At 41.6% G+C, this 25,618-nt stretch overlaps 1 protein-coding gene across 2 annotated transcripts; it reads left to right on the plus strand.

The window, feature by feature from the left end:
* Positions 1–8,067: 8,067 nt before the first annotated feature.
* Positions 8,068–17,141, plus strand: LOC135523072 (nicotinate-nucleotide pyrophosphorylase [carboxylating]-like). Of its 2 annotated transcripts, none has more exons than XM_064949807.1 (5): positions 8,068–8,209; positions 15,198–15,489; positions 15,744–16,054; positions 16,326–16,457; positions 16,719–17,141. In XM_064949807.1, the coding sequence occupies exons 2-5, from the start codon at positions 15,237–15,239 to the stop codon at positions 16,932–16,934; spliced, it is 912 nt and encodes a 303-aa protein (XP_064805879.1). In that variant the 5' UTR covers positions 8,068–8,209; positions 15,198–15,236; the 3' UTR covers positions 16,935–17,141. The 2 variants fall into 2 exon arrangements, with proteins under 2 accessions (XP_064805879.1, XP_064805871.1); XM_064949799.1 differs by lacking the exon at positions 8,068–8,209 and adding an exon at positions 8,280–9,831.
* Positions 17,142–25,618: the final 8,477 nt, after the last annotated feature.

Below are 25,618 nucleotides of genomic sequence, written 5' to 3' on the forward strand. Positions count from 1 at the left end.
ATAAACATTGGGGACAAAATATAGTTTATGTTATATGTTGTCAACAATCTAAGCCAACCCTGTCTGTTTTGCCCAATAGTCCGCCACAGTGGACGGGTCATAATATCCATATAACCTAGTGGTAAAATATGGAAATTGGGTTCATAAATTTTTCCCCATCATGAATTTTGCAAACACTTTAAAACAGTGTGTGTGTTTGGTGTACGCGTACCTTGCTGTGACGTTTTGATTACCGTTTAACTCAAGGTGAGTTTTATCAATATATTTGCGTCAATATACTCTCACAAATTCAAAATGCTAATTTACAACAGAGAAGACCTCAGCAAGCGCAATCAGAGAGACCTGTGCCCAATCCATGATGAAAACATGTGCTGTATTTAAATTAATTTCATAAAGTGTTGCACTTCATCCATCCTCTTTCTCTGTCTTAGTTAGCCACTGACTACACTTTATCTAGCTCGTTAGCAGAGCAGTAGATCAGAACATATTCTAGTATTATTTTACCTAGATAATTATTTGTACAGTATCTCGACTTTGATGTCTATTTCAGACCTTATGGCATTTTTCAAGGATAATCATAGAGCATTAAAAGGGGAGAAAACCACTATAAACCTGGCCATGTGGAGAAGTACAGCCAGCCAGAGTGAGGAACAATTTACCGGTTTGGTCAGGTCCATGAGGGATACTGTGTCGGTGAATTAAGTTTGAGCATCTTAGCAATACAACATGTTTTATACTGCTGTCAACATTCCACACGGAAAGAGCTACTTAATCAATTATATAGTGCATTTGGAAACTATTCAGACCCCTTGACTTTTTCCACATTTTGTTACATTACAGCCTTATTCTAAAAATTATTAAATTAATGTTTTTCCTCATCAATCAACACACAATACCCCATAATGACAAAGCGAAAACAGGTTTCTAGAAATTTGTGCACATTTCTTATCATAAACAGAAATACCTTATTTACATAAGTATTCAGACCCTTTGCTAAGAGACTCAAAATGTATCTCAGGTGCATCCTGTTTCCATTGATCATCCTTGAAATGTTTCTACAACTTGATTGGAGTCCACCTGTGGTAAATTCAATTAATTGGAAAGGTACACACCTGTACCTGTAAGGTCCCACAGTGCATGTCAGAGCAAAAACCAAGCCATGAGGTTTGTCAGTAGAGCTACAAGACAGGATTGTGTCAAGGCACAGATCTGGGGAAGGGTACCAACAAATTGCTGCAGCATTGAAGGTCCCCGAGAACACAGTGGCCTCCATCATTCGTAAATGGAAGAAGTGTGGAACCACCAAGACTCTTCCTAGTGCTGGCTGCCCAGCCAAACTGAGCAATCGGGAGAGAAGGGCTGACCAAGAACCTGACGGTCACTCTGACAGAGCTCTGGAGTTCCTCTGTGGAGATGGGAGAACCTTCCAGGACAACCATCTCTGCATCACTCCACCAATCACGCCTTTATAGTAGAGTGGCTAGACGGAAGCCACTCCTCAGTAAAATGCACATGACAGCTCGCTTGGAGTTTGCCAAAAGGCACCTAAAGACTCTCAGACCATGAGAAACAAGATTCTCTGGTCTGATGAAACCAAGATTGAACTCTTTGGCCTAAATGCCAAGTGCATGGTGTTGGCAGCATCATGCTGTGATGATGTTTTTCAGAGGCAGGGACTGGGAGACTAGTCAGGAATGAGGGAAAGATGAATGGAACAAAATACAGAGAGATCCTTCATGAAAACCTGCTTCAGAGCACTCAGGACCTCAGACTGGGTCGACGGTTCACCTTCCAACAGGACAATGACCCTAAACACACGGCCAAGACAGTGCAGGAGTGGCTTTGGGACAAGTCTCAATGTTCTTGAGTGGCCTAGCCAGAGCCCAGACTTGAATCCGATCAAACAGCTTTGGAGAGACCTGAAAATAGCTGTGCAGCGACTCTCACAAGCCAACCTGACAGAGCTTGAGAGGATTTGCAGAGAAGAATGGGAGAAACTCCCCAAATACAGGTGTGCCAAGCTTGTAGTATCAAATCCAAGAAGGCTCGAGACAGTAATCGCTGCCAAAGGTATTTCAACAAAGTACTGAGTAAAGGGTCTGAATACTTATGTAAATGTGATAAGTTTTTTTTATATATACTTTTGCAGAAATTTCCAAAAACCTGTTTTTGCATTGTCATTATGGGGTATTGTGTGTAGACTGATGAGAGGGAAAAAAATACTTAATCAATTGTAGAATAAGGCTGTAACGTAACAAAATGTGGGGAAAAATCAAGGGGTCTGAATATTTTCCGAATGCACTGTATAACCATTAATCAGATGGCCCCAGATACCAGACTTAGGTGAGTGATAATTCAGTTCTAGAATGTTGTCATTGATGAGACTGAATCTGAAAATCTATTGACATCCAGAATTGACTTTGTTTAGATGTCCTGCGTGTGTTATAGTTTCAGAACAAAGAGACATCTTCAAAGGCACCGTATGTATTCATTGGGAGTGGTACATGCATTCACATGGTCGTGATTCTGTCCACAAAAATTAAACACTAATTATCTGTTAATGACACTATCATACAGAACCACAATTGTCTGTCTCAAGCTTCACATCTCACCAGGGCCATGATGACCTGGATGAGACTGCAGGATCGAGGCAAAGGTAAGAATCTCTGGATTAACTGTGTAATGTTAACTAAATTTAGTCATTCATAAATTAGCTAAAGTTGTTTAAATTGACAATTCTGTGAATTGTCTTGGGCAAGTTTTTAATTGAAAATGCCTGTTATCTAGATAGGTAGCTCATGGTTAGTTAGTTAGTTAGTTAGTTAGATAGTTAGTTAGTTAGCAACATTAGCCTGGCTAGATGGCTAATAGCAGTCTATTTGCATAGCCATTTAAATGCACAAGGAATTCATAAACAAGTTTATTTCTTTGGCTTTTATAAACCAACAGTCTAGCTTGGTAGCAAACTTGGGGAAGCTATGGCTAGGCGTTCTTGATAATGTTCGTTTGTGTCTGTGGGTGAGGGGTGGGTAGCCTACATCAAATACTACTAGATTTGTAGCTACCCTAGCTAGCTGGATTATTTTAGTCTGGATTTTTGAGGTTTCAGAGATGGACTGATTCATCCTCTCGAGTTAAGAGTGTGTTTACTGCGGGAAAATATTGTTTGCTGTATGGGCAAGGTTATGTAATCTTTATTTATGAATGGATGGTGGGAAAACGATTGTAACCATTTCCGTGTTTGACCACTAGGTTTTATGGGTATTATGACTCATACTGTGGTAGACCAATGCATTATGGTGCGTTCAAGACAACTGGGAACTCCGAAAAATACAAGGTGAAATCATGACGTCAGTGATCTTCAGGTCAGAAAGTTGGAGCTCTAGAAAGAGGCCAGAGTTATCGAGTTGGAATTCCGAGTCGAATGACTGTTCAAAATTATTTTTCCCAGTCATTGCTAGTTTTTTTTCCCCCACAAGTTCCCAGTTGTCTTGAACACACTGAAGTTGGAAGACTGAGATTTCTGAGTGCCCAGTTGTTTTGAACGTGGCATTAGCAGTTGGGTCTGTATATAAACCCTGGATTGCTGATGCTATGTATTGGACAATGAGAGACGCTTTTAAAGCACCGGTCAGCCATATTGGCACTCCTCAGAAGAAGCAGTCCTTCATAGGAATTAATTGAATTCTACAGTATTTTAATTAAATAGTTCAAGGACAAAATTACATGTATGTAACTCAGAAAATATAATTTAAAAGTATGCATTAAGGTGTCTGTAATAGAATAAACATGGCAAAACAAATGTAGACATGAATAAATTAATTTCTATGGCTTCCAAAATATTTTTTACAATGGTGGTGGTGTGACAAGATGGTCTGGTCTGCTCAGCTAGTTAATTGACAACAATTGAAACAGGGGGGAAAAAGGAGCGAGTGAGGTGTTTTGCTTGCTCTTCCATCTCTAGTGACGCTAAGGGATGTGTTCGAGAGCATCCCGTCTGCGCAGTGCTGCGCAAGAGTTGTCTGACATCATAAACGATCTCTGTTTGCATTGTGCAGTGTTATACGTTGTAGGTTTAAGGCAGCCCCACATCTCTTTCACTTCTTCACTTCTTGCACTACACTCAGGTGAGTATGTCCGAAACCAAGCCACCACTTTGCATTTAGGAAAGTGACATCTGCTGTGCTTTAGAATGACTTATAGTTCCAGAAGTAAGATTGCAACTTTTAAGGCTTTGGGGCCAATAAGGGGGACTCTGAAATTAAATTGACATGTCAGTGAAGATCTTTGTCTGAATGAAAATTATACTAACAGAATTTAAAATATATATATATATTTCAGTCAATTAATATTACTTTTTGTATTATAATTATTTTTGTTTGACTTGAAATGTTTTTTTCCCTAACTTGAAATGAACTTTTACGTTACTCAGATTGTCTGGTTAAAAAAAACAACAAGACTAATACTTTTTTCAAAGCGACTGATTTTCACATTCTTTGCTTAGCTTGTAAACATTACAACATGAGCAAAGGAGCAAATTCCACTTTTCTGGTGGTGCTGTCAGCTTTGAATGTCATAAACAATCAATAAATCAACGTCAAAGAAAAGAGGAACATTGTTACTTTTGTTAGTTATTTTGGTGGTAAATAAACATTCCTCTGTAGCCTATTGTATATCCACATTAATAATTTCATTTGGATATTTAATTGGAGCAAAATGTGATACAGTAACTGCAAAAGGTTTGAGAACCACTGTTATACACAACCATTGCTGTGGACCAAATGTTATTACAATGGATCATCTTTGCACACAAAATGACTTTACAACAGACTCTTTTTGTATCAAAAAAATGCATTTTTGCAAGTCTCTAAAATAGTCTTAGTTGATTAGCACATCATCGGTGCCATTTGAGGATGCAAACAGGCTTTTGATGCAACAGGTACAATAGGATGCAAACAGCTGTGGTTCAGAGTAACCGAGAACAGACTGAAGACGAGGCGACCACCTAATTTATCTATCTAGCATGCTCCGAACACCCAGTAGTGGAAAAAGTACTAAATTCTTGTACTTAAAAGTTGAGTAAAAATTACTCAAGAAAAAGTGAAAAATACTACATGAGTAAAAGTATTTGGTTTTTAAATATACTGCAGTATCAAAAGTATAAATCATTGCATATTCCTTATATTAAGAAAACAGCACAATTTTCTTTTTTTTTTACTGATAGCCAGGGGCACACTCCAACACTCATATTCTATTTATCACAAGCGCCGAATACAACAGGTGTAGAACTTAATGAAATGCTTACTTACAAGCCCTAACCAACAATGCAGTTTAATATATATATATTTATACCTAAAAGAATAAGAAATAAAGGTAAATAATTAAAGAGCAGCAGTAAAATACAGGGGGTACCGGTACAGAATCAATGTGCGGTTAGTCGAGGCAATATGTACATGTAGGTAGTTATTAAAGTGACTATGCATAGATAATAACAGAGTGGGGGGGGGGGGGGGGGCTAAGGTGTATGTAAACTTCCGACTTCAACTGTAGACTTGGTGCTCCGATAACACTTGCCATGCGGTAGCAGAGAGAACAGTCTATGACTAGGGTGGCTGGAGTCTTTGACAATTTTTAGGGCCTTCCTCTGACACTGCCTGGTATAGAGGTCCTGGATGGCAGGGAGCTTGGCCACAGTGATGTACTGGGCCATATACACTACCCTTTGTAGTGCCTTGCGGTCGGACACCGAGCAGTTGCCATACCAGGCAGTGATGCAATGAGTCAGGATGCTCTTGATGGTGCAGCTGTAGAACCTTTTGAGGATCTGAGGACCCATGCCAAATCTTTTCAGTCTCCTGAGGGGGAATAGGTTTTGTCGTGCCCTCTTCACAACTGTCTTGGTGTGCTTGGACCATGTTAGTTTGTTGGTGACGTGGACACCAAGGAAGCTCTCAACCTGGTCCACTACTGCCCCGTCAATGAGAATGGGGGCATGCTCGGTCCTCCTTTTTCTGTAGTCCACAATCATCTCCTTTGTCTTGATCACATTGAGGGAGAGGTTGTTGTCCTGGCACCACACAGCCAGGTTTCTGACCTCTTCCCTATAGGCTGTCTCGTTGTTGTCGGTGATCAGGTTCTGTCATCGGCAAACTTAATGATGGTGTTGATGTCGTGCCTGGCCGTGCAGTCATGAGTGAACAGGAGGGGACTGAACACACACCCCTGAGGGGCCCTCTTGTTGAGGATCAGTGTGACGGATGTGTTGTTACCTACCCTTACCACCTGGGGGGCGGCCCGTCAGGAATTCCACGATCCAGTTGCAGAGGGAGGTGTTTAATCCCGGGTCCTTAGCTTAGTGATGAGCTTTGAGGGTACTATGGTGTTGAACGCTGAGCTGTAGTCAATTAATAGCATGGGTGTTCCTTTTGCCCATGTGGGAAAGGGTAGTGTGGAGTGCAATAGTGATGCAAATCGGAGTGGGTCTGGGATAATGGTGTTTTTGTGAGCCATGACCAGTCTTTCAAAGCACTTCATGGCTACAGACGTGAGTGCTATGGGTTGGTAGTCATTTAGGCAGGTTACCTTAGTGTTCTTGGCCACAGGGACTATGGTGGTCTGCTTGAAACATGTTGGTATTAGACTCAGACAGGGAGCGGTCAAAAATGTCAGTGAAGACATTTGCCAGTTGGTCAGCGCATGCTCGGAGTACACAAAGTAATTTAGCTCATCTGGTAGGCTCGTGTCACTGGGCAGCTCTTGGCTGTACTTCCCTTTGTTGTCTGTAATAGTTTGCAAGCCCTGCCACATCCGACAAGCACCAGAACCGGTGTAGTACAATTCGATCTTAGTCCTGTATTGACTCTTTGCCTGTTTGATGGTTCGTCGGAGGGCATAGCGGGATTTCTTATAAGCTTCCGGGTTAGAGTCCCTTTAGCTCAGTGCAGATGTTGCCTGTAAACCATGGCTTCATTTACAGATATCATTTACAAACAAAGCATTTGTGTTTAGTGAGTCTGTCAGATCAGAGACAGTCGGATGACCAGGGATGTTCTCTTGATAAGTGCGTAAATTGGACCATTTTCCTGTCCTGCTAAGCATTCAAAATGAAAATGTATGGAGTAAAAAGTACATTATTTTCTTTAGGAATGTAGTAAAGTACAAGTTGTCAAAAATATAAATAGTAGAGTACAGAAAAAAACTACTTAAGTAGTACTTTAAAGTATTTTTACTTAAGTACTTTACACCACTGTGAACGCCTGTGTGTAAGCATAACTTGGAAAGTGTAGTTTTGTTGGATGAAGGCACCCCATAGCTGTATTGATCTATGCAAAACTGCTACAGTAAGTATTTTTTTTATTTGAATGATTCTTTCTCGCTGATGAAAGATCAGGGTCATATGTTTCTAAATTCGTATCGCAAGCTATGATTATTGACGTTTCTAAACATTAAATCACAGCGTCAGGATTGTAGTTCACGAGGCAGTCATGGGTGACGCTAATGGCTGAGAACTGTGGGGAGAAGGCAGAATGCTGCCTACAATTTGAGAGCTTAAAGTATCTTAACCTTTAACATACTTGTATTAGTCGGAACTTGGAAACTGACATTTCCGACTTGCCAACTGGTTGTATTTATACAGGTCATATTTTTTTGTACAACATTTTACACACATAAAAACGGCATAAAAGCCATAAAACACAGAATATTACATTTAAGTTTGTTAAAAAGTACATGTTGTTAAAACCAATAGAAACAACCATGAATAAAAGTACTTTTTCTTGTAAAACATCCCATCTTTAAAAGCCATTTAAAATGTGAACAAATGATAACAAAAATAAAACATTTGAGACATGAAAACATGTTGGAAAAAAAGTAACTTTGTTAAAAAGCTGTCTTCGCTCCTTTTTACAGGAACAGGGTGAGTCCTTATCAATCTCGCCTCCTCCTGCTCTTCCGACTCAATCACCGTCCTGTCCTTCGGGACCCAGAGGAGACCCCTCCCCTAGGCGCAGCGCTGTCAGGCCGTGGCTGCCGGGACCTTGGGTGTTTTGGGTGATGCTTCGCCTGCAGTCGAATCCCCCTTTCTTCTTTACCACCCCAGGGCTTCTGTGGCTACCATGGCCACTTCCTGGGGGGTGGTCTCTACTCGTTTCGCTACCAGCAGGTTGCGGGAGGACCACAGTGCATCCTTCAGACACGTGTAGTTATACAGGTGCCGCGTTCAAACAGTTTGCAAGTCGGAAATTTCGGAGTTTCATAGTTTCCACTAACACTTGAATGCACCATTAGACTTTTCCATGTTCTTATTGCCACTGGTTATCCATTATGCAAATGCTTAACATTTCATATTTTAACATTTGCAGGGCTCAACAGTGCGACCATTTTACTTGCATATTCAACAAAATGTGTGCGAACTGCAAAAGTCAAATATGAGCACATGTACGAGTTGAGGTTTATACCTGCTGTTTGTTTTATATCATGTATGTCCCGCCTACTTCCGGGTACAAGTCCTGTACTGTTTTTGAAGTCCTTGTACTGCTTTTGAATGGGCTTTCGGCTTATATAATCAAATTCTTGAAAATGGGGTCATTTAAGAAATTTTAAATAATATTTGTATTCATGGATTCATTTACCTTTAACCAATGCCTTTTATGAAGGTTTTTGAAGATGAAAAAAAAACGCAATCAGGTAGAAGAAAATATAATATATGAATAATTGTACATATCTTAAAGGACAACGTTTTCATGAATTTGTTAATAAGCAAAGTTTTTATTTTATTTGTATAACTAAACCAAGAGACCACAGCCTGTCGTTTCAAATGGAAACAATTGAGCCATTGTGGGCAGAAAAGCAAAGTATTGGCGCCTTCTAGCACATATTTGCATATTTCCGTAAGGGAACACCTACTCTGAAGTGCGCGTGTGCACTAACTCAACGCAAAAAAAAATGTTTTACTTTGGCAAAGGGTAAAGTCTACAAAACGTAGTCCACTCTGTTAGTAACTGATTTTAGTTTTGTGAACCGAACTATATTGAGATCAAATGTTTCATCGATGAGAAAGTTTGCATAATGTCGGTAAAAATCCATCTCGTAGTGAGTGGAAACGCAAAGCGGATGCTTCATATTGATACATCCGGTAAGATATCTGTCTCATTGTTCTATCTGTGATTAAGCTTGAACTCCATTAAAAATCATTACGGGCCTTGAACAAGGAAGTAAGCAGGACTTGCCGTATTCAACGCGCAGCTCAACGAGCCAATCGTAGCCGAGTTCAAGCTTGTTTAGCTGAACGCGCCAATCATAACCTAGTTACAGTCTGGAACCGCGAGCCTTTGAGACGAGTACCTTGAGTGCGCCCGTTTTGGCTTGCTACTGTACAGGAGAATGAAGAGCATCCAATTGAATTTTAGGCGACAATGCCAACAGGATCCAGGGGAGGCCGGGTCCGAGTCTGTCAGTGATCTTGTCGGTATTGATTTTGCTGAGCCACCAGCAACACAAGATGAAGTTTCGGCCAGCAGCAGCCTGAACACTGGCGTTGCCCCCGCTTCGCCAACCACTGCCGGTGGGAAACAATACAAATACAACGCACAGTGGGAGAAAGCTTTCCCGTGGTTGCATTTTGAAGGAAATGTTATGTTTTGCAAATATTGCAAGGCCGAACCACAACTTGCAGGCAAGCTTTCTTCGTTTGTGGTGGGGAATCCTCACTTGAAGAAGGACACTGTTAAAAAACACAACGCGTCGAAAAAGCACATTGAGTGCAGAGATATCCACATCATCAAGAGTACCAACGAATACCCGGTGACAGTTCAATCGGCTCTGAGGAGGCAGGTGAGGATTTCGGAAGATAAGAGAAGACAATTAAAAAATAAATATAGCATGCTTGATTAGAAAATGTCGACCAATGATGGCGTTCTGGGACCGGTGTGGTGACATATGCCCAAGACAACTTGGAACTCGAAAAAAAAGAGGTCAACTCATGACATCAGTTATCTTCAGGTTGTAAAGACGGAGCTCTAGAAAGATGTCCGTGTTTCCGAATTGGAATTCGGAGTTGGAATGACAGTTCAAAATAATTCCCAGTCGGGGCTCGTTTTCCCCCAGGTGTTTTAATCGTGGCAATAGCTAGGTTTTGTTCCCAGGCGTTACATGCACCAACCAATGGTTGCGTATGTAAAAGTGTTGCTTCCGTCCCTCTCCTCGCCCATACCTGGGCTCGAACCAGGGACCCTCTGCACACATAGACAATAGCCATCCCCGAAACATCGTTACCCATCGCTCCACAAAAGCCGCGGACCTTGCAGAGCAAGGGGAACAACTAAACGTACAGCGTCATCGACTGACAAATTGCAATAAGATATGTGGTTCGCTGATACATAAAATACTTATCCAGCCCTTGTAAGATATGGCATGCGTGTAAGCAACGCCTGGGCAGAGGGAACGCGCCCATGTAGCTCGCCAGCTTGTTGTCCTAAAAACCGGAAAGGAGTTTTTTACGCGGTGCCAACCACTTATGAAGTCGGACGTTACGAGTTTCCTAGTTCCGACTCTTACACGTGAACGCGGCATTAGGCGAACGAGCCATTACAGAATTAGTGCCTATAAAAACGCTCCGTTACTATTGATTGCAAAGGGTTGTCACTAGTTAACACAGCCACAAAGTCATAAACGCATTTTATTCCTACAATTTATTTTCTTAATCTGATTTTAAACCTAACCTTAACCCAACCCACACTGCTAATCGTATGCCTAACCTCAAATTAACACCAAAAAAACGACTTTTAGTTTATAGCCAATTTTTACTTTGGCTATGCGATCAAGTGGGAACAGCCGACGGGATTCGATTATCTTCCCCGGTAGGTGGGTGAAAAGTGATTGCATTCGTTTTGGAACCGCGCTGCCTCCCGGGCGTGAGTCAGGTGACCCGATCTAGTCAACGGCGAGTTCGACTCAACACAAAATGTACGTGTGGTCATGACAGCTGCTAACTCTCACGCATTTGACCGTGAGACAACGCATTTGACCCTCTTCTCTCACGGCACATCTCGATGTCACGCATTGAAAAGTACTGCATTAATTTGTCTAATTAGTCCATTGTATAGTCCGCGCGTTAACTGTTCAACTGTGCTCCAAATCGTCTTGAAATCAGAGCATCTGCGCCTGCAATTTAACATCACGAGTGGAACCTCTATCATTGTCTTGTCTTGCCACAGCTCTGCGAACCATATCTAGCGGTTCAAATTATGTTAGGGATCAAGGGGATTGGATGCATGTTTTAAAGAAACGCCCCTCGAGATTAGAGTGGCGATGAATGGAGAGAGAGAGAGAACATAGTCTGCCGAGTTTATAAAACTGTAAAAAGACCTGCATGCCAGTGCTGTTTTATGTACAATGTTGTCCACAAATTAGTTGCTCCTGTCCCTATTATTGCAGAATGCAGCCTTTTGACAGCATGTACTAAAATCGATTTCATCCACACTGTAACTATGAAAATTATTTTGTCAAACAGATTGTGAACCAAAAACTGTCAATTTGATTCTACAGGGATGACAATGAATATAACAATAATTTGGTTAGAGTGTCTGGAGATTTGATCTTTTTACTTTATTTAGTCTGATCAGTAGAACAATTCTCATCCTTAACAATGGGCTACAATATAGAGTAATTACTGTGCTTTTCAGAAAGAACACTACTGTTATTCCCCACAGTTATTTTATTATTCCACTTCCCAGTTTTGCCCGTGTAATCACATATTTGAAATAGGATATGTCTACTTGTCTTTGAAAATTAATTATATTAGGCTGTACATTATTACTGCCATTCATGGACAGTTTTGAATAAGTCAAACAAATAAGCATTTGATATTAAATGCTCCAGCAATCAAATGTTATTTGGGATTTTAGTATTAAGCACATGCTAGGCAGAGGTGACAAGGGGACTCACTACTCCTAAGCACATCATATTTTGTCTAGTTGGCATAAACCACCTGAATATTGATATTCATTAGATTTTTAGGGGAGATTGGGTGATTTTTTTGAGAAGTGATTGTTCTAACAAGAACATTTTCAAACAACCAGCACTTGGGAAACATGGACCAGGTGGCCAACCCTTCTGGAGAGAAAGCAGGATTTTCTTCCAGCCCTATTATTAAAGAGCGAGTTCACCTTAATTACAAAATACTAAAGCATTCTCAGGACAATGAGACTGCAATCTATGATTTGGTTAACCACTGCCATCAACCATTAATATTACAATTTCCTGTGCAGAGCCTTGGTTCACTGTTTGTAGCGTTTGCCTGTCTACCGATCTCATTTAATTACTGTCTGAATAAAGTGTCAAACCATCCCAAAAATAGGGACACTTTTTTTTATTAGCATTCTTGAAATGTTATCCCCCAAAAATCTCAGTGACAAAATCATTGCATTTTGAGTTGATTTTCATTTAATTTCCAAAGCATCCTGAATACACGTGACCTGTAAGAAAGAAAAGAAACCTGGTCATAGGCCTAAGCCATGTCAAAATATGTAGAATTGCAGGAAATTAGATTTAAAACAGTACAATTTTCATGGGGGAAGACCCCCAGTCCCCAATCTAGGGGTTGTGCCAGGTGGCAATGAAATTCAAATAGCAAATCTCACTCCAAACTTTCTTCAAAAGTTGGCAGCCCTGTAATGAGTAGGACTCTGTGTTTTCACCTGCAAAAGTGATTGCTTTGATAAAAATGCTTCATCTGCCTTTTATGGAAAAGCAATGTATATTTCTGAACGATAGACCATGCAGCCCTGTTGACAACATGACCGGAGCAGCTCGGATTACAGTTCGATTTGAGAAGAGCACTCCTCCTTCACTACTTTTCCCCGTTCACCTCACAGGCCATAGACCGGTGCACCTCGGTTCAGCTTAATCCTTAATCGAACACTGCTATTGCAAAGAGTGCTCCGTAAACCACACCCCAGTGGGCAGAGCGAGGCATGTTGCTTGTGAACTGGGACACATGTTATTACTGAGATAGGCCTCTTATTTGAATGGTTCTGTGTAGTTCATCTAATATATTTCAGACCATGTGTTTTGCAGTTAATTTTGTCTATGACTTAATAAGTCAAATATCTTTGAGTAGCAAACAGGGAAACAAGTCCCAGACACTTCTCAATAGAAACTGTTCTGCCTAAGGGGGGCGCTGTTTACCTGAATTCTTTGGATTATCTAGTGACCACCATTCCTCCTGAATAAATTTAGCTTGTTCACAAGAGACCTGATATTAAATTCACATTATTGTAATTGACCCTTGTCATAGACACACTTTGTACTTTTCACAACAAAAAAAGACTGCCATTGTGAATTCATTGTACAGTGGGGCAAAAAAGTATTTAGTCAACCACCAATTGTGCAAGTTCTCCCACTTAAAAAGATGAGAGGCCTGTAATTTTCATCATAGGTACATTTCAACTATGACAGACAAAATGAGAGAGAAAAAATCTAGAATATCACATTGTAGGATTTTTAATGCATTTATTTGCAAATTATGGTGGAAAATAAGTATTTGGTCAACTACAAACAAGCAAGATTTCTGGCTCTCACAGACCTGTAACTTCTTCTTTAAGAGGCTCCTTTGTCCTCCACTCACACTGTTACCTGTATTAATGGCACCTGTTTGAACTTGTTATCAGTATAAAAGACACCTGTCCACAACCTCAAACAGTCACACTCCAAACTCCACAGTTGACTTGTAGTATTTTTGATACTGTAAGTATTTATTTTATTGACAAGTTGTGTTGAACACAGGGTGTACATGTGTCCACTGTCCAAAGTCTCTCACTCACTGCCTCATCAGCTGGGAGCTAATGCATCTTCAACTACCAGCACCTAAGGAATTAGTCCCCTAGGTTAACCCCAACAAAGGCTAAATACTAGGCCTACATGGCAACAAAAACACTTCCAATTGTTACATGACTGTTCAGAATCTGTAGAATATAAAGATCCACTGGGCTGAATTGTGCCATCCAATTATTGGCAATTTATTAATTATAAACATCCATCACATAAGCGCACAAAGGTTACGATAGACAAGGTTCTAATGATTCTGCATTGCTTTTCAATGGAATTGACCTCAACCCTAGTAGTAATAATTTATTGATCCAACTAGGATGATTGTGTATTAAGGATGCCATGCATTTCAATAAGGATAGAGCAGTTCTCCTAGGTGGCGCAGTGGTATAAGGCACTGCATCGCAGCACTAGCTGTGCCACCAGAGACTCTGGGTTCACGCCCATCTCACTAGTGTCATCCGGTTTAAGGAGGGTTTGGCTGGTAGGGATATCCTTGTCTCATCGCGCACTATGGCGGGCTGGTGTTTCCGCTAACCAAGGTGTTTCCTCCGACACATTGGTGTGGTTGGATGCGCGCTGTGTTAAGAAGCAATGTGGCTTGGTTGGGTTGTGTTTCGGAGGATGCATGGTTTTCGACCTTCGTCTCTCCCGAGGCCCGTACGGGAGTTGTAGCGATGAGACAAGATAGTAATTACTAACAATTGGATAGCATGAAAAAGGGGGTAAAATTTATTTTTAAAAAATAAGTCTGTTTTCTGGTCAGTATTAAATCACGGTCATATGGGACCAGCAGGCTCAGACAATATCCATAGCTAGAAAAGAGGGGTTAGTGATGGCTTTTTCAACATACTTATTAGGTCATAGATAAAATTGACTGCAATGTACTTGACTCAGATATATTAGCATAACTACACAGAACCACCATTGTAAAATTAGATTCTATCTCCGTATGATATCCCCTTACTAAAATGTGTCCAAGTGCACGAACAACATGCCTAGCTCCGCCCTCTGGGGTGTGGCTTACAGAGCGTTCTTTGCAATCTGCACTCGTAACTTGTACCAGGGTCTCGAGTTAAATCACCACACAGACTGGGATCAGAAATCGGCTCTGGCATTTTTAACACACCAGCCCCCATTGAGGCTCCCACAACGGCCAATTTTTTTCCCCCCTCTACACCGGCGTTCTTTGTTTGTGGTGAATCTTAACCTGAAGACGGACACTGTTGCAAAGCACATTGAGTGCAGGGATTCATTCATACCAGAACTCGGGATATTTTGTAGGGTACAAATAAACTACAAACTGTTAACTATCATCAGTGGATAGCCAGTTTTAAAGCACTGGAACTAACCCCTTTCTCCATTCTTAACAGAACAACTTTCCGGCGTCACATTTTACCTCACCTCTCAAGATGACAACTCCTCAGTATGACCTGTCAAACACGCTCCCTCCCCACACACTGACCCGGCTGGCACGGGAGTGGCTGGCAGAGGACACACCAAACTTTGACCCTGCAGGGCTGTGTGTGGGATCACATGAGGTCGAGGCTAGGTTGTTGTGCAAAACGCCGTGCAGCGTGCTGGCGGGCAGGCCTTTCTTCACTGCGGTCTTCACTGAGCTCAGCTGCACTGTGGAATGGGCACACAAAGAGGGAGCACAGCTGGGTAAGAGACCAACTTATGAGCCTGGTCAAAAAACATGCGGTAGGTTTTCGAGAATACAGAGATGCCTCACAAACGTGATGACAATACACCTCAACTCTGATCACACTGCCAAATTCATTTGTAGAAGGTATTGGAGAAACAAGCTTTGAGTTTGGCATTCACAAAATTCCATTGGAATAGATTCCAACTGATTACAATCTAATCATGATGTTTGTAATTTTAGGTAAACTCTACTTTGACCTCACCTCCACCAGGTCCGGATGCAGTGGCCCAGACTGCTGTGGTCAGAGGCCCAGCAAGGTGCGTCCTCCTCGGGGAGAGACCGGCCCTCAACTGCCTGGCCCGGGCCTCGGGGATAGCCACCCGCTGCTCCCAGCTACAGAGCGTCGCCAGGGAGGCAGGCTGGCATGGCCATGTGGCTGGCACGCGTAAAACTACCCCTGGCTTCCGGCTGGTGGAGAAGTATGCCATGCTGGTGGGCGGCGTGTCCATGCACAGACAGGACCTGAGTGGGATGGTGATGCTGAAAGACAATCATATATGGGCATCAGGGAGCATCACACAGGTAGGCAGGGGTGGATGTCTCAAACTGTACATTTGACATCAACTTATACTAGGATGCGGTTGTCGATTCCTCTGTCATCCTTTTACAAGTGCATGAAAATCAGAGTGAAAGAATACATGTAAGTCTTTCATATTCCAAGATGTACCATTAGATCTGGCATTTTTCTAATATGAGAGCGGAAGTTTTCCCCTCTGCATTTTGAATAGAGATTCATTTTGGCAATTCTGATAGAGAACTGATTTGATGTAATACCTACCTGTGCGTCTTCCAGGCGGTGAAGGACGCCCGCTCGGTGTGTGGCTTCAGCAGTAAGATCGAGGTGGAGTGCGGCAGCCGGGAGGAGGGCAGTGAGGCGGCCACGGCAGGAGCCGACATCGTCATGCTGGACAACTTTAAGCCACAGGTGAGACTGATGAAGGACGTCCCAAAGACATGAGGGAAGTAATTGTAGAAGAGGTAGATGCGTACTGGAGGGCTTGCGATAAAGCAGAAGACATATTTTCCGTTGGACATTCATGGACATTGGACTATCAATTAAGTAATATTCTTCTTTCTCCTGTATGTCAGTGCTGTGCATTTCATTCAATCTCTTCTTTCCTACACGGTCTCTTCCCGCACTCGTCCCTTCCGGCCTCTATTCCTCTTCTGTCCTTTCCTCTCTCAGGAACTCCATGCGGCAGCCCAGCTTCTGAAGGAGGAGTTCCCGTCTGTGCTAATCGAGGCCAGTGGAGGGGTGACCCCAGACAACCTGCCCCAGTATCTCTCCCCCCATGTGGACATCATCTCTCTGGGCTGCATAACACAGGGCTGCCCCGTGGTAGACTTCTCCCTCAAGGTTCAAAAGCCTGTTGCCTTTCCAATAATTTTCGAATCACAGTAACTGTGGCAATTCAGGATTTTTGTTAATAATGTGAAAATAAAAAGCAATGGGCAATTTCCTCACTTTTGATCCTGGAGATGATCAAGAGAAGAAAAAAAGTCCAGAAATGTTACATGAGATTTAAAACTGACATTCAGAGATGGTGACTGTATAATTTCTATGATGCGTACAACTAATTTAGAAATCATTATTAAAACTGTGAAGTAAGACTGTTCCCTCAGTTTCTTTTGTCCCAAAGTGATCATTATCTATTATATGGAATATACTTTAGAATCCCAAATCTTTATGATCCACTGGAAGAAAAGATTACAAATTAGTAACTAAGTCCCTATACTATTAAATGGATTAAAACACACTGCACTTCTTCCACTAAAAGTACCTTCACCTGTTAAATGAATAAACCAGTTATCAGTATTCAAAACACTTAAGTTAAACATGCATAAAATGGCCATCTTTGAATTTACATTATATAGGCCTAATAATGCCATGCCCAAACCGCGTCTGCATGCTCCATCGTGAGCAAAATGATTTTGTCCCCCCACGCAAAACGTGATCACGACAAGCAGGTTGAAATATCAAAACAAACACAGAACCAATTATATTAATTTGGGGACAGGTCGAAAAGCATTAAACATTTTTGGCAATATAGGTAGCTAGCTTGCTATTGCTAATTAATATGTCTTGGGTTGTTATTTTATCTGAAATGCACAAGGACCTCTACTCTGACAATTAATCCACAACGGTCAACCGAATCGTTTCTAGTCATTTCTCCTTCCAGGCTTCTTTTTCTGCTTTACACTTTATATGGCAATTGACATCTAACTTTCATAATAAGGTATATTACCAACTGACCTCAGTTCATCTTTCAGTTATATGCATTTATACACCAATGAGGAGATGGGAGAGGTAGGACTTGCATCGCGTTCAGCGTCACAAATAAAAATGAACTGACTAGCGGAGCGTTGAAAAATACATCTAGAAATCTAAATTATTCAATTATTGCACCCACACTGCTTGCGCGCGCCAACGAGCATCTGCGTTGCCACGGGCTAACGCTTCGAACACACAGACTGTCATTGCATCACTGCTGCATAACATTTTGCGCAGCTAGGCAACTATACTGATGCAGGTATCTTTTGCAGATGGTCGCATGCGGTTGGACACATGGAGTAGAGAATAATTTTCGCAGTATCCTCAAAACCGTGTCTTTTTGACACAACTGCTGACAGCTACAGGGACATAAACACACAAAAAAAAAATGCTGCTTGGAGACAAGTGTCCACGATAGTAGGATTGTCAGTTTAGTAGTGAGCTTGTGCTAGATGTGGCTAGTTAACATTAGCTTGCTTGCTAACCTAGCCAATGAGGTGTGTGTGTGTGAAATAAATAGTCATGTAAATTATGCTAGTTTACTACCCCTGATAACTTTACCAAATAATCATGTTTGAAGGAGTGTGAGTGTGTATGTCAGATACTCTAGTAATATAAATGGTAGATACTACTGTACCCCTGATAATTTGGTCAGATAACCGTGTCTGTGTATACAGTGTATACAGTAGATGACACTGGGGCGGCAGTGTAGCCTAGTGGTTAGAGCATTGGACAAGTAACCTAAGGTTGCAAGTTCAAATCTCCGAGCTGACAAGGTACAAAATCTGTCGTTCTGCCCCTGAACAGGCAGTTAATCCACTGTTCCTAGGCCGTCATTGAAAATAAGAATAAGAATTTGTTCTTAACTGACTTGCCTAGTAAAATAAAGGAAAAATAAAAACCATGTTCATGATAGCTATCTAATAACTATAGTTATGCTAGGTGATGGTATGGCTTATCATGTTCATGTCTATGTAGAAGAAGACTGTAGGAGGAAGTGGAGAGGACTCTGGACATGTATCAGAGAGAGAGAAGGGCAGAGAAAGAGAAGAAGAGGTCTGGGTCAGCAGCTTCAGGCCAGCAGCCTTGGCGCTTCTGCTACATTCTTTCTTTTCTGGATCCATTTATTGTACCTATGGCAACGAGTGGCAATTTTACAGCCAGACCCTCTATTACGTCATTCACAAGTGTTGTCGCCACCGGTGCATCAAGTCCCTCAACGTCACCTACAAGTGGTACATTTTTATTTATTTTTTACATCACAGGTAGTGTCATAAGTGCTGCGACAGCGAAGTAAAGTAGGTCATTTTTACAGTATACTCATGTAGGTTAATTGGTATTTCAGATCAAAGTATTAATATGAGGTAAATGTTTAGCTGTTGTTTCTGGGTTAGAAAATATCCTAAAACAGTTTGCCGTCTAAACTATTTGCCTGTCATTCATCTTTTGATCTGAAATACAAATTCCATGAGTAAACAGCAAGTATTACCAACTTTACCACACTGTTCCAATATTTATGCCTCTAACTACACTATACAAGCAGTATTTAGTTAACATAAATCTCACCTTTTATGGTGTCATATTATGTTAAGCGTGTATGTGTTGTTTTTCTCTTCCCTTCCAGAGATGGAGTCCATTTAGCCGACCAGCTCACAGGAAGGACAGGAAGAGGAGTTGTCTGGTTGTTGTTTTTCTCTTCCCTTCCAGAGATGGAGTCCATTTAGCCGACCAGCTCACAGGAAGGACAGGAAGAGGAGTTGTCTGGTTGTTGTTTTTCTCTTCCCTTTCAGAGATGGAGTCCATTTAGCCGACCAGCTCACAGGAAGGACAGGAAGAGGAGTTGTCTGGTTGTTGTTTTTCTCTTCCCTTCCAGAGATGGAGTCCATTTAGCCGACCAGCTCACAGGAAGGACAGGAAGAGGAGTTGTCTGGTTGTTGTTTTTCTCTTCCCTTCCAGAGATGGAGTCCATTTAGCCGACCAGCTCACAGGAAGGACAGGAAGAGGAGTTGTCTGGTTGTTGTTTTTCTCTTCCCTTCCAGAGATGGAGTCCATTTAGCCGACCAGCTCACAGGAAGGACAGGAAGAGGAGTTGTCTGGTTGTTGTTTTTCTCTTCCCTTTCAGAGATGGAGTCCGTTTAGCCGACCAGCTCACAGGAAGGACAGGAAGAGGAGTTGTCTGGTTGTTGTTTTTCTCTTCCCTTTCAGAGATGGAGTCCATTTAGCCGACCAGCTCACAGGAAGGACAGGAAGAGGAGTTGTCTGGTTGTTGTTTTTCTCTTCCCTTCCAGAGATGGAGTCCATTTAGCCGACCAGCTCACAGGAAGGGCAGGAAGAGGAGTTGTCTGCTTGTTGTTTTGACCTCCCTCAGTGTACCTTTCTTTTCACACACGTCAGTTCCGTTTAAATTCAGTCAATTCATAAAGTCATTTGTTTATAAAGTCTTAGGATAACATTCATTATTAGTGTTACATAGATTTTTGAATTGACAGAATTGAAACTCATATACCAGAGAATTCACAGATGAACTTGTTGGTCTCTTACGAGACTGAAGGTGAATATATTTATTTTATTTAAAACCACTTGAAAACCAGGGTGTTGAAACTTTTTGTGAAGTTATGTTCCATCAACTGTTCCATGACGTCCAGGGACCATTTGTTTGTTTAGCTGTGTTATGGCTACATTTTTTTTTCTTCCAGAAACAGACACACACACACACCTCTCCTCCACTCCTTTCCTCTCTGAAACCTCAGATCTCCAGTGCCCTGTCCTCTCGCTCTTTATGGCCATGTCTGAGGTTCCCCTACTACGTCTAGGCTTATGAGTAGTCCCTGTATCTGTCTGCAGTTGTGCCAAAGATACATGCTCTTGTTGTTCTCTTACAGATTACAGGCTACACATTCAGCCAACTTGACACAACTGTGGGAAGCATTGGTGAGCTTGAGTAGTAAACAGTTAATATTGTCGATCACCAGATTTGATTTATTTATTATGGCAATTCTCTCTCCCTACAATTTGACGTTTGCACTGCACCCAATCCTATAGCGGGACAGAAGATCAGCAATCTGTTCACTAGCGCACCTGACCGGTGTTGATTCAGTTTGCTGGTCCATCCAGAGGGCCGAGTGTGCGTTTCACTAGCCAATCTGTTGCACTTTTTCTTGCAAGGGCAATGATGGGGCTACTGTCTCTGCCTGAGTGGAGAGTAATCCATGGACTCTGTGCCACAAAAGAAGTGACAAAATGTTGCAAAACATGGCCAGATAATTTCAAGTCATCAGTCTTAAATCAAAGTTGAGTCCTGAATCTTAAGGCTTCAATTCAAGTCTCAAGTTTTTTTAATTTAAATGTTTTATTTAACATTTATTTAACTAGGCAAGTCAATTAAGAACAAATTCTTATTTACAATCACGTCCTACCCTGGCCCAACCATAACAGCGTTGGGCCAATTGGACTCTCAATCACAACCGGTTGTGATACAGCCTGGAATCAAACCAGGGTCTGTAGTGACGCCTCTAGCACTGAGATGCAGTGCCTTAGACTGCTGTGCTACTCGGGAGCCCAAATCGGGAGACTGAATCTATCAAGTCGAGTATCAAGTCATCAAATTTGTGACGAGTCAGACTCGATTCCAAGTCAAGTCATGTAACTGGAGTCCACAGCTTCTGCTGACTTGTGGTCAGACTTCCTTTAGGCAGAACAAACTTAAACTTACACCATATTCAATGCTGATTTGAATGTCATTGGGAAAACAGAAGGTGTCAAATATATATTTTTCTCTCGCAAACATCCTTTCTGAATTTAAAAGTGATCCTAGAAGTAATCATCTAGTTTTTCAAAAGTATCTAATGTGATTACAATATTTTAGCTGGTAACATAACGGATTACAATTCGTTTTTCTGTAATCCATTACATGTAACAGATTTTTGTTTAAATTTCTTTTACTTTTTTATTATTAACCCCTCCACCACCCCCCATCTTTCGGGGGACAAATATCGTAGTTTTTTGCAGCTTTTTTGCTACATATGCATATATTTCTGAAATAAAACTGAAATTGTAACCTGCTTTGTATGGCTTGTTTAAAAAAGGGCGATGCTTTAAACATACTTTCATTTTCAATTAGTCGGAAATGAAAAGTTGTAATCTGTATGATTACAGATTGGCCAGACCAGCATTGAATAGTACGAAGCACGGGCACTTCCTGTTTGAGTTTCTGCCAATAGGACCGGAGGAGCAAGATGGAGTCGTGGTCAGATTTGCCAAATGGAGGGCGGGGGAGGGCCTTGTAAGCATTCCGTAAGTTTGAATTGCAATGGTCGAAAGTCTTAGTAGCGCGATTAGGACAGTCAATATGTTGATAGAACTTCGGCAGCCTAGTCCTCAAATTTATTTGTTAAAATACCCAGCTACAATAAATGCAGCCTCAGGATATGTCATTTCCAGTTTTCATAAAGTCCAGTGAAGTTCTTTGAGGGCCGTCAAGGTTTCGGATGAGAATTCTCTTGGGAGATAACATGGTTGCCATTTAATTGTGAGCTATTCTAGGTCGAGTGAACAAAATGTCTTGAGTTCCTGTATGTTCCCAGAATTACACCATGAGTCATTAATCATGAAACACAGCCCTCCGCCCTTCTGCTTCCCAGAGAGATATTTATTCCTGTCTGCGTGATGTCCTCATAGTCTCTGTATCCAGGAACTTGGTGTCTATTGCCAGGAACTTTGTCCTGTAGTTAACCTTCCCAATGACCTTCAGAACCATGAGTTCACCTGTCATGTGTTGGTCCAGATTACATCCCAAGTATGTAATGCAGCATTTCTCCTTCACCACTAGACCATTACACTTGACTGAGAAGTTGGAAGAGTTTCTCACTTGTGTTTGGAACCAAACAGGATACATTCTGTCTTGCCTAAATGCATAGACAGTTTGTTGTCGGATAATCCACTTACTGACTTTAGTCAATTCACTGCTTAGGGTCTTTTCAATGATCTCCTTATTCTTTTGTGAAACCAATCATCCACATACTGGAACAGAGGGCATGAACAGACTGAATCCATGTAATTTATGTAGAGCAAGATTAAGAGTTGATCCTGTTACAAAAAGAAGAATCTCACCCAGTCATAACACGTGGTAATCCAGTATAGCATAAAAGCCCCACAGGGAACATAACACAATTTTAAGCAAAACAAAGACACAAAAAGCATACAAATAAAGTGGAAAGACATGATTAAAGTTGCCAAGTTATGCGAGCCAATGTTGGGTAGCATGGTGGTTTCAGTCGGTGGCCACATCAACTTTGATAAAATAATATGGTCTATAGGCTTCTTAACCTATAAGAGAAAACATATTGGGATATCAATACGGCTACCAAAGAACTAGAAAAATGCAGAAGTTCCAGAAATAGAATGGCACTACTTATTTATCTGGCTTCTAACCAGATCAGTAGAGCTGTTAATAATACTTAAGAGTCTAAGACGAATAGCACATTCATGAATGGCAAATAAAACAGTTTTTAAAAAAGACATCAAAAGGAATAAGGTTTTAAAATGTCTGTCCTATTTCTAGGAGATACTGTATAAGAAAGCTCTGGATGATGTTGTTTTACACACATTGAACCCCTTTTTTTGGGGTAGGCACAAAACTACCTCCATACTTCCATTGATCTTTTAAACTGGTACCGGTTACCTGCAGACGAGTCCTCTGACAATTGTGGGGGTCATAGTGTTCTCCGTTTTGCTCTATCTTTCCATAAAGGGGCCATACAAGCCAAACCGTCCGAACGCTACAGTTTCAGGATGTTTCATGGTGTTTCCAAAAAAACGCTGAAGCTCGGCAATCTTCCACCACAGATGCAGAAGGCCACTCACAACTAGTTAATGAGAAGGGTATGCTTAAAAGGATGTTAGGTTGTATTGGAGAGAATCTGTCTTAAATCATTTTCCACACACAGTCTGTGCCTGTATTTAGTTTTCATGCTCGTGAGGGCCGAGAATCCACTCTCACATAGCTATTTGGTTGCAAAGGGCATCAGTGTCTTAGCAGCACGATTTGCCAAGGCAGGATACTCTGAGCACCGCCCTATCCAGAAAACTGGCAGTGGCTTCTGATTTAAATTCAATTTTCACAGAACCGCTTGTTGCAATTTCGATGAGGCTCTCTTGTTCAGATATCGGTAAGTGGGCTGGAGGCAGGGCATGAAAGGGATAATGAATCCAGTTGTTTGTGTCATCCGTTTTGGGAAAGTACCTGCATAATTGCGCACCCAACTCACTCAGGTGTTTCGCTATATCACATTTGTAAGCTTTTGTTCATTTGCACACAAAAAAATCATACAATGATGACAGGACGTGTGTCCTTGTTAATGCAGACAGAATAGAGCTCCAACTTCATAATCGTAACCTCAATTTTGCTCCGCACATTGAATATAGTTGCGGAGAGTCCCTGTAATCCTAGATTCAGATCATTCAGGCGATAAAAAACATCACCCAGATAGGCCAGTCGTGTGAGAAACAGACAAGTGAAAATTATGATAAGTAAAGAACTTTAAGCTCGTCTCTCAATTTAAAAAAACGTGTCAATAATTTGCCCCTTGATAACCAGCTAATTTGCCCCTTGATAAACAGTATGTCGCTGCCCATATCATTGCATAGTGCAGAAAATACACGTTCAGGGGCCTTGCTTTTAACAAAGTCAACCATTTTCACTGTAGTGTCCAAAATGTCTTTCAAGCTGTCAGGCATTCCCTTGGCAGCAAGACCCTCTCGGTGGAGGCTGCAGTGTACCCAGGTGGTGTCGGGAGCAACTGCTCCATCAGTGCCGATATCAACACATCTTGCCCACCAAAGTCCATTTCATGTCACAAAGCTGTCCAGTACTTAACAAATATCCTCTCCTGTCGTCCTGTTTCCAGTGGTTTGCAGAAGAGGATGTCTTCCTTAATTTACCCCCCCCATAAATGTAACGGACATATACCAGGAGCTGTGCCACGTCTGTTGACTCATCCAGCTGAAACACACAATTCGCAGGCTTGTATGCGAAGCGGTAATTGTTTCAAAACATCTCTTGGCATGTCATTGATGCGTCATGAAACTATTGTTTGATGAAGGCATTGTCTGTATAGTTTTTTTGGCCTTTCCCCCCCAGCATTGTCCCAGCCATATCTGCGGCAGCTGGAAGTATTAAGTCCTCCACAACAGGATGGGGCTTGCCTGTCCTAACCACTCGGTAGCTCATCATATAAGACGCTTCTAGTACCTTCTTATTAATGGTACCTGTTGCTTTATACATGTCTTACTACTCAAAAGTCGTCTCGTATTTATTCTCGCTCAAAAAAGTCCTGTGGCTTATTTTTCAAATTGGCAGATTTGATTTGTTTCTAAATGTCTGTGCAAGAGTGAAGGTTTCATAGAATTGTGAGATAGTACTTTTGCACATATAACACACTGTGGCTGAGGAAAGACACTACTTCCAATATAAGTGAACCCCAAATCAATGTAGTTCTCATCATATTTGCGCCTCTTCGATGGTCCAACGTCCCTGTCTGTTGTTCTGTGCTTTCCCGGGTAAGGAGGCAGTAGCTCTTCAGCGGCATCAGATTCACAACTGTCAGTGTCCATGCTAGTTGGGCTAACAACACATGTAGAATTACTGATGCCAGCATTGGATGGGCTCGTGGAGGGCAGAACAACTTGTGTCGTCGACAGGTGCAGGTGTTGTACTGCTGGTAGTAGCAGTACTACCGGTAGAGCTGGTATGTGTCTCTATGGACGTAGGCCTTAGTAAATGGACTGTTTGAAAATGTGAATATTTTTTTAAATGT

This window comes from Oncorhynchus masou, chromosome 4 (genome assembly GCF_036934945.1).
Source record: "Oncorhynchus masou masou isolate Uvic2021 chromosome 4, UVic_Omas_1.1, whole genome shotgun sequence".
Taxonomy (NCBI): domain Eukaryota; kingdom Metazoa; phylum Chordata; class Actinopteri; order Salmoniformes; family Salmonidae; genus Oncorhynchus; species Oncorhynchus masou.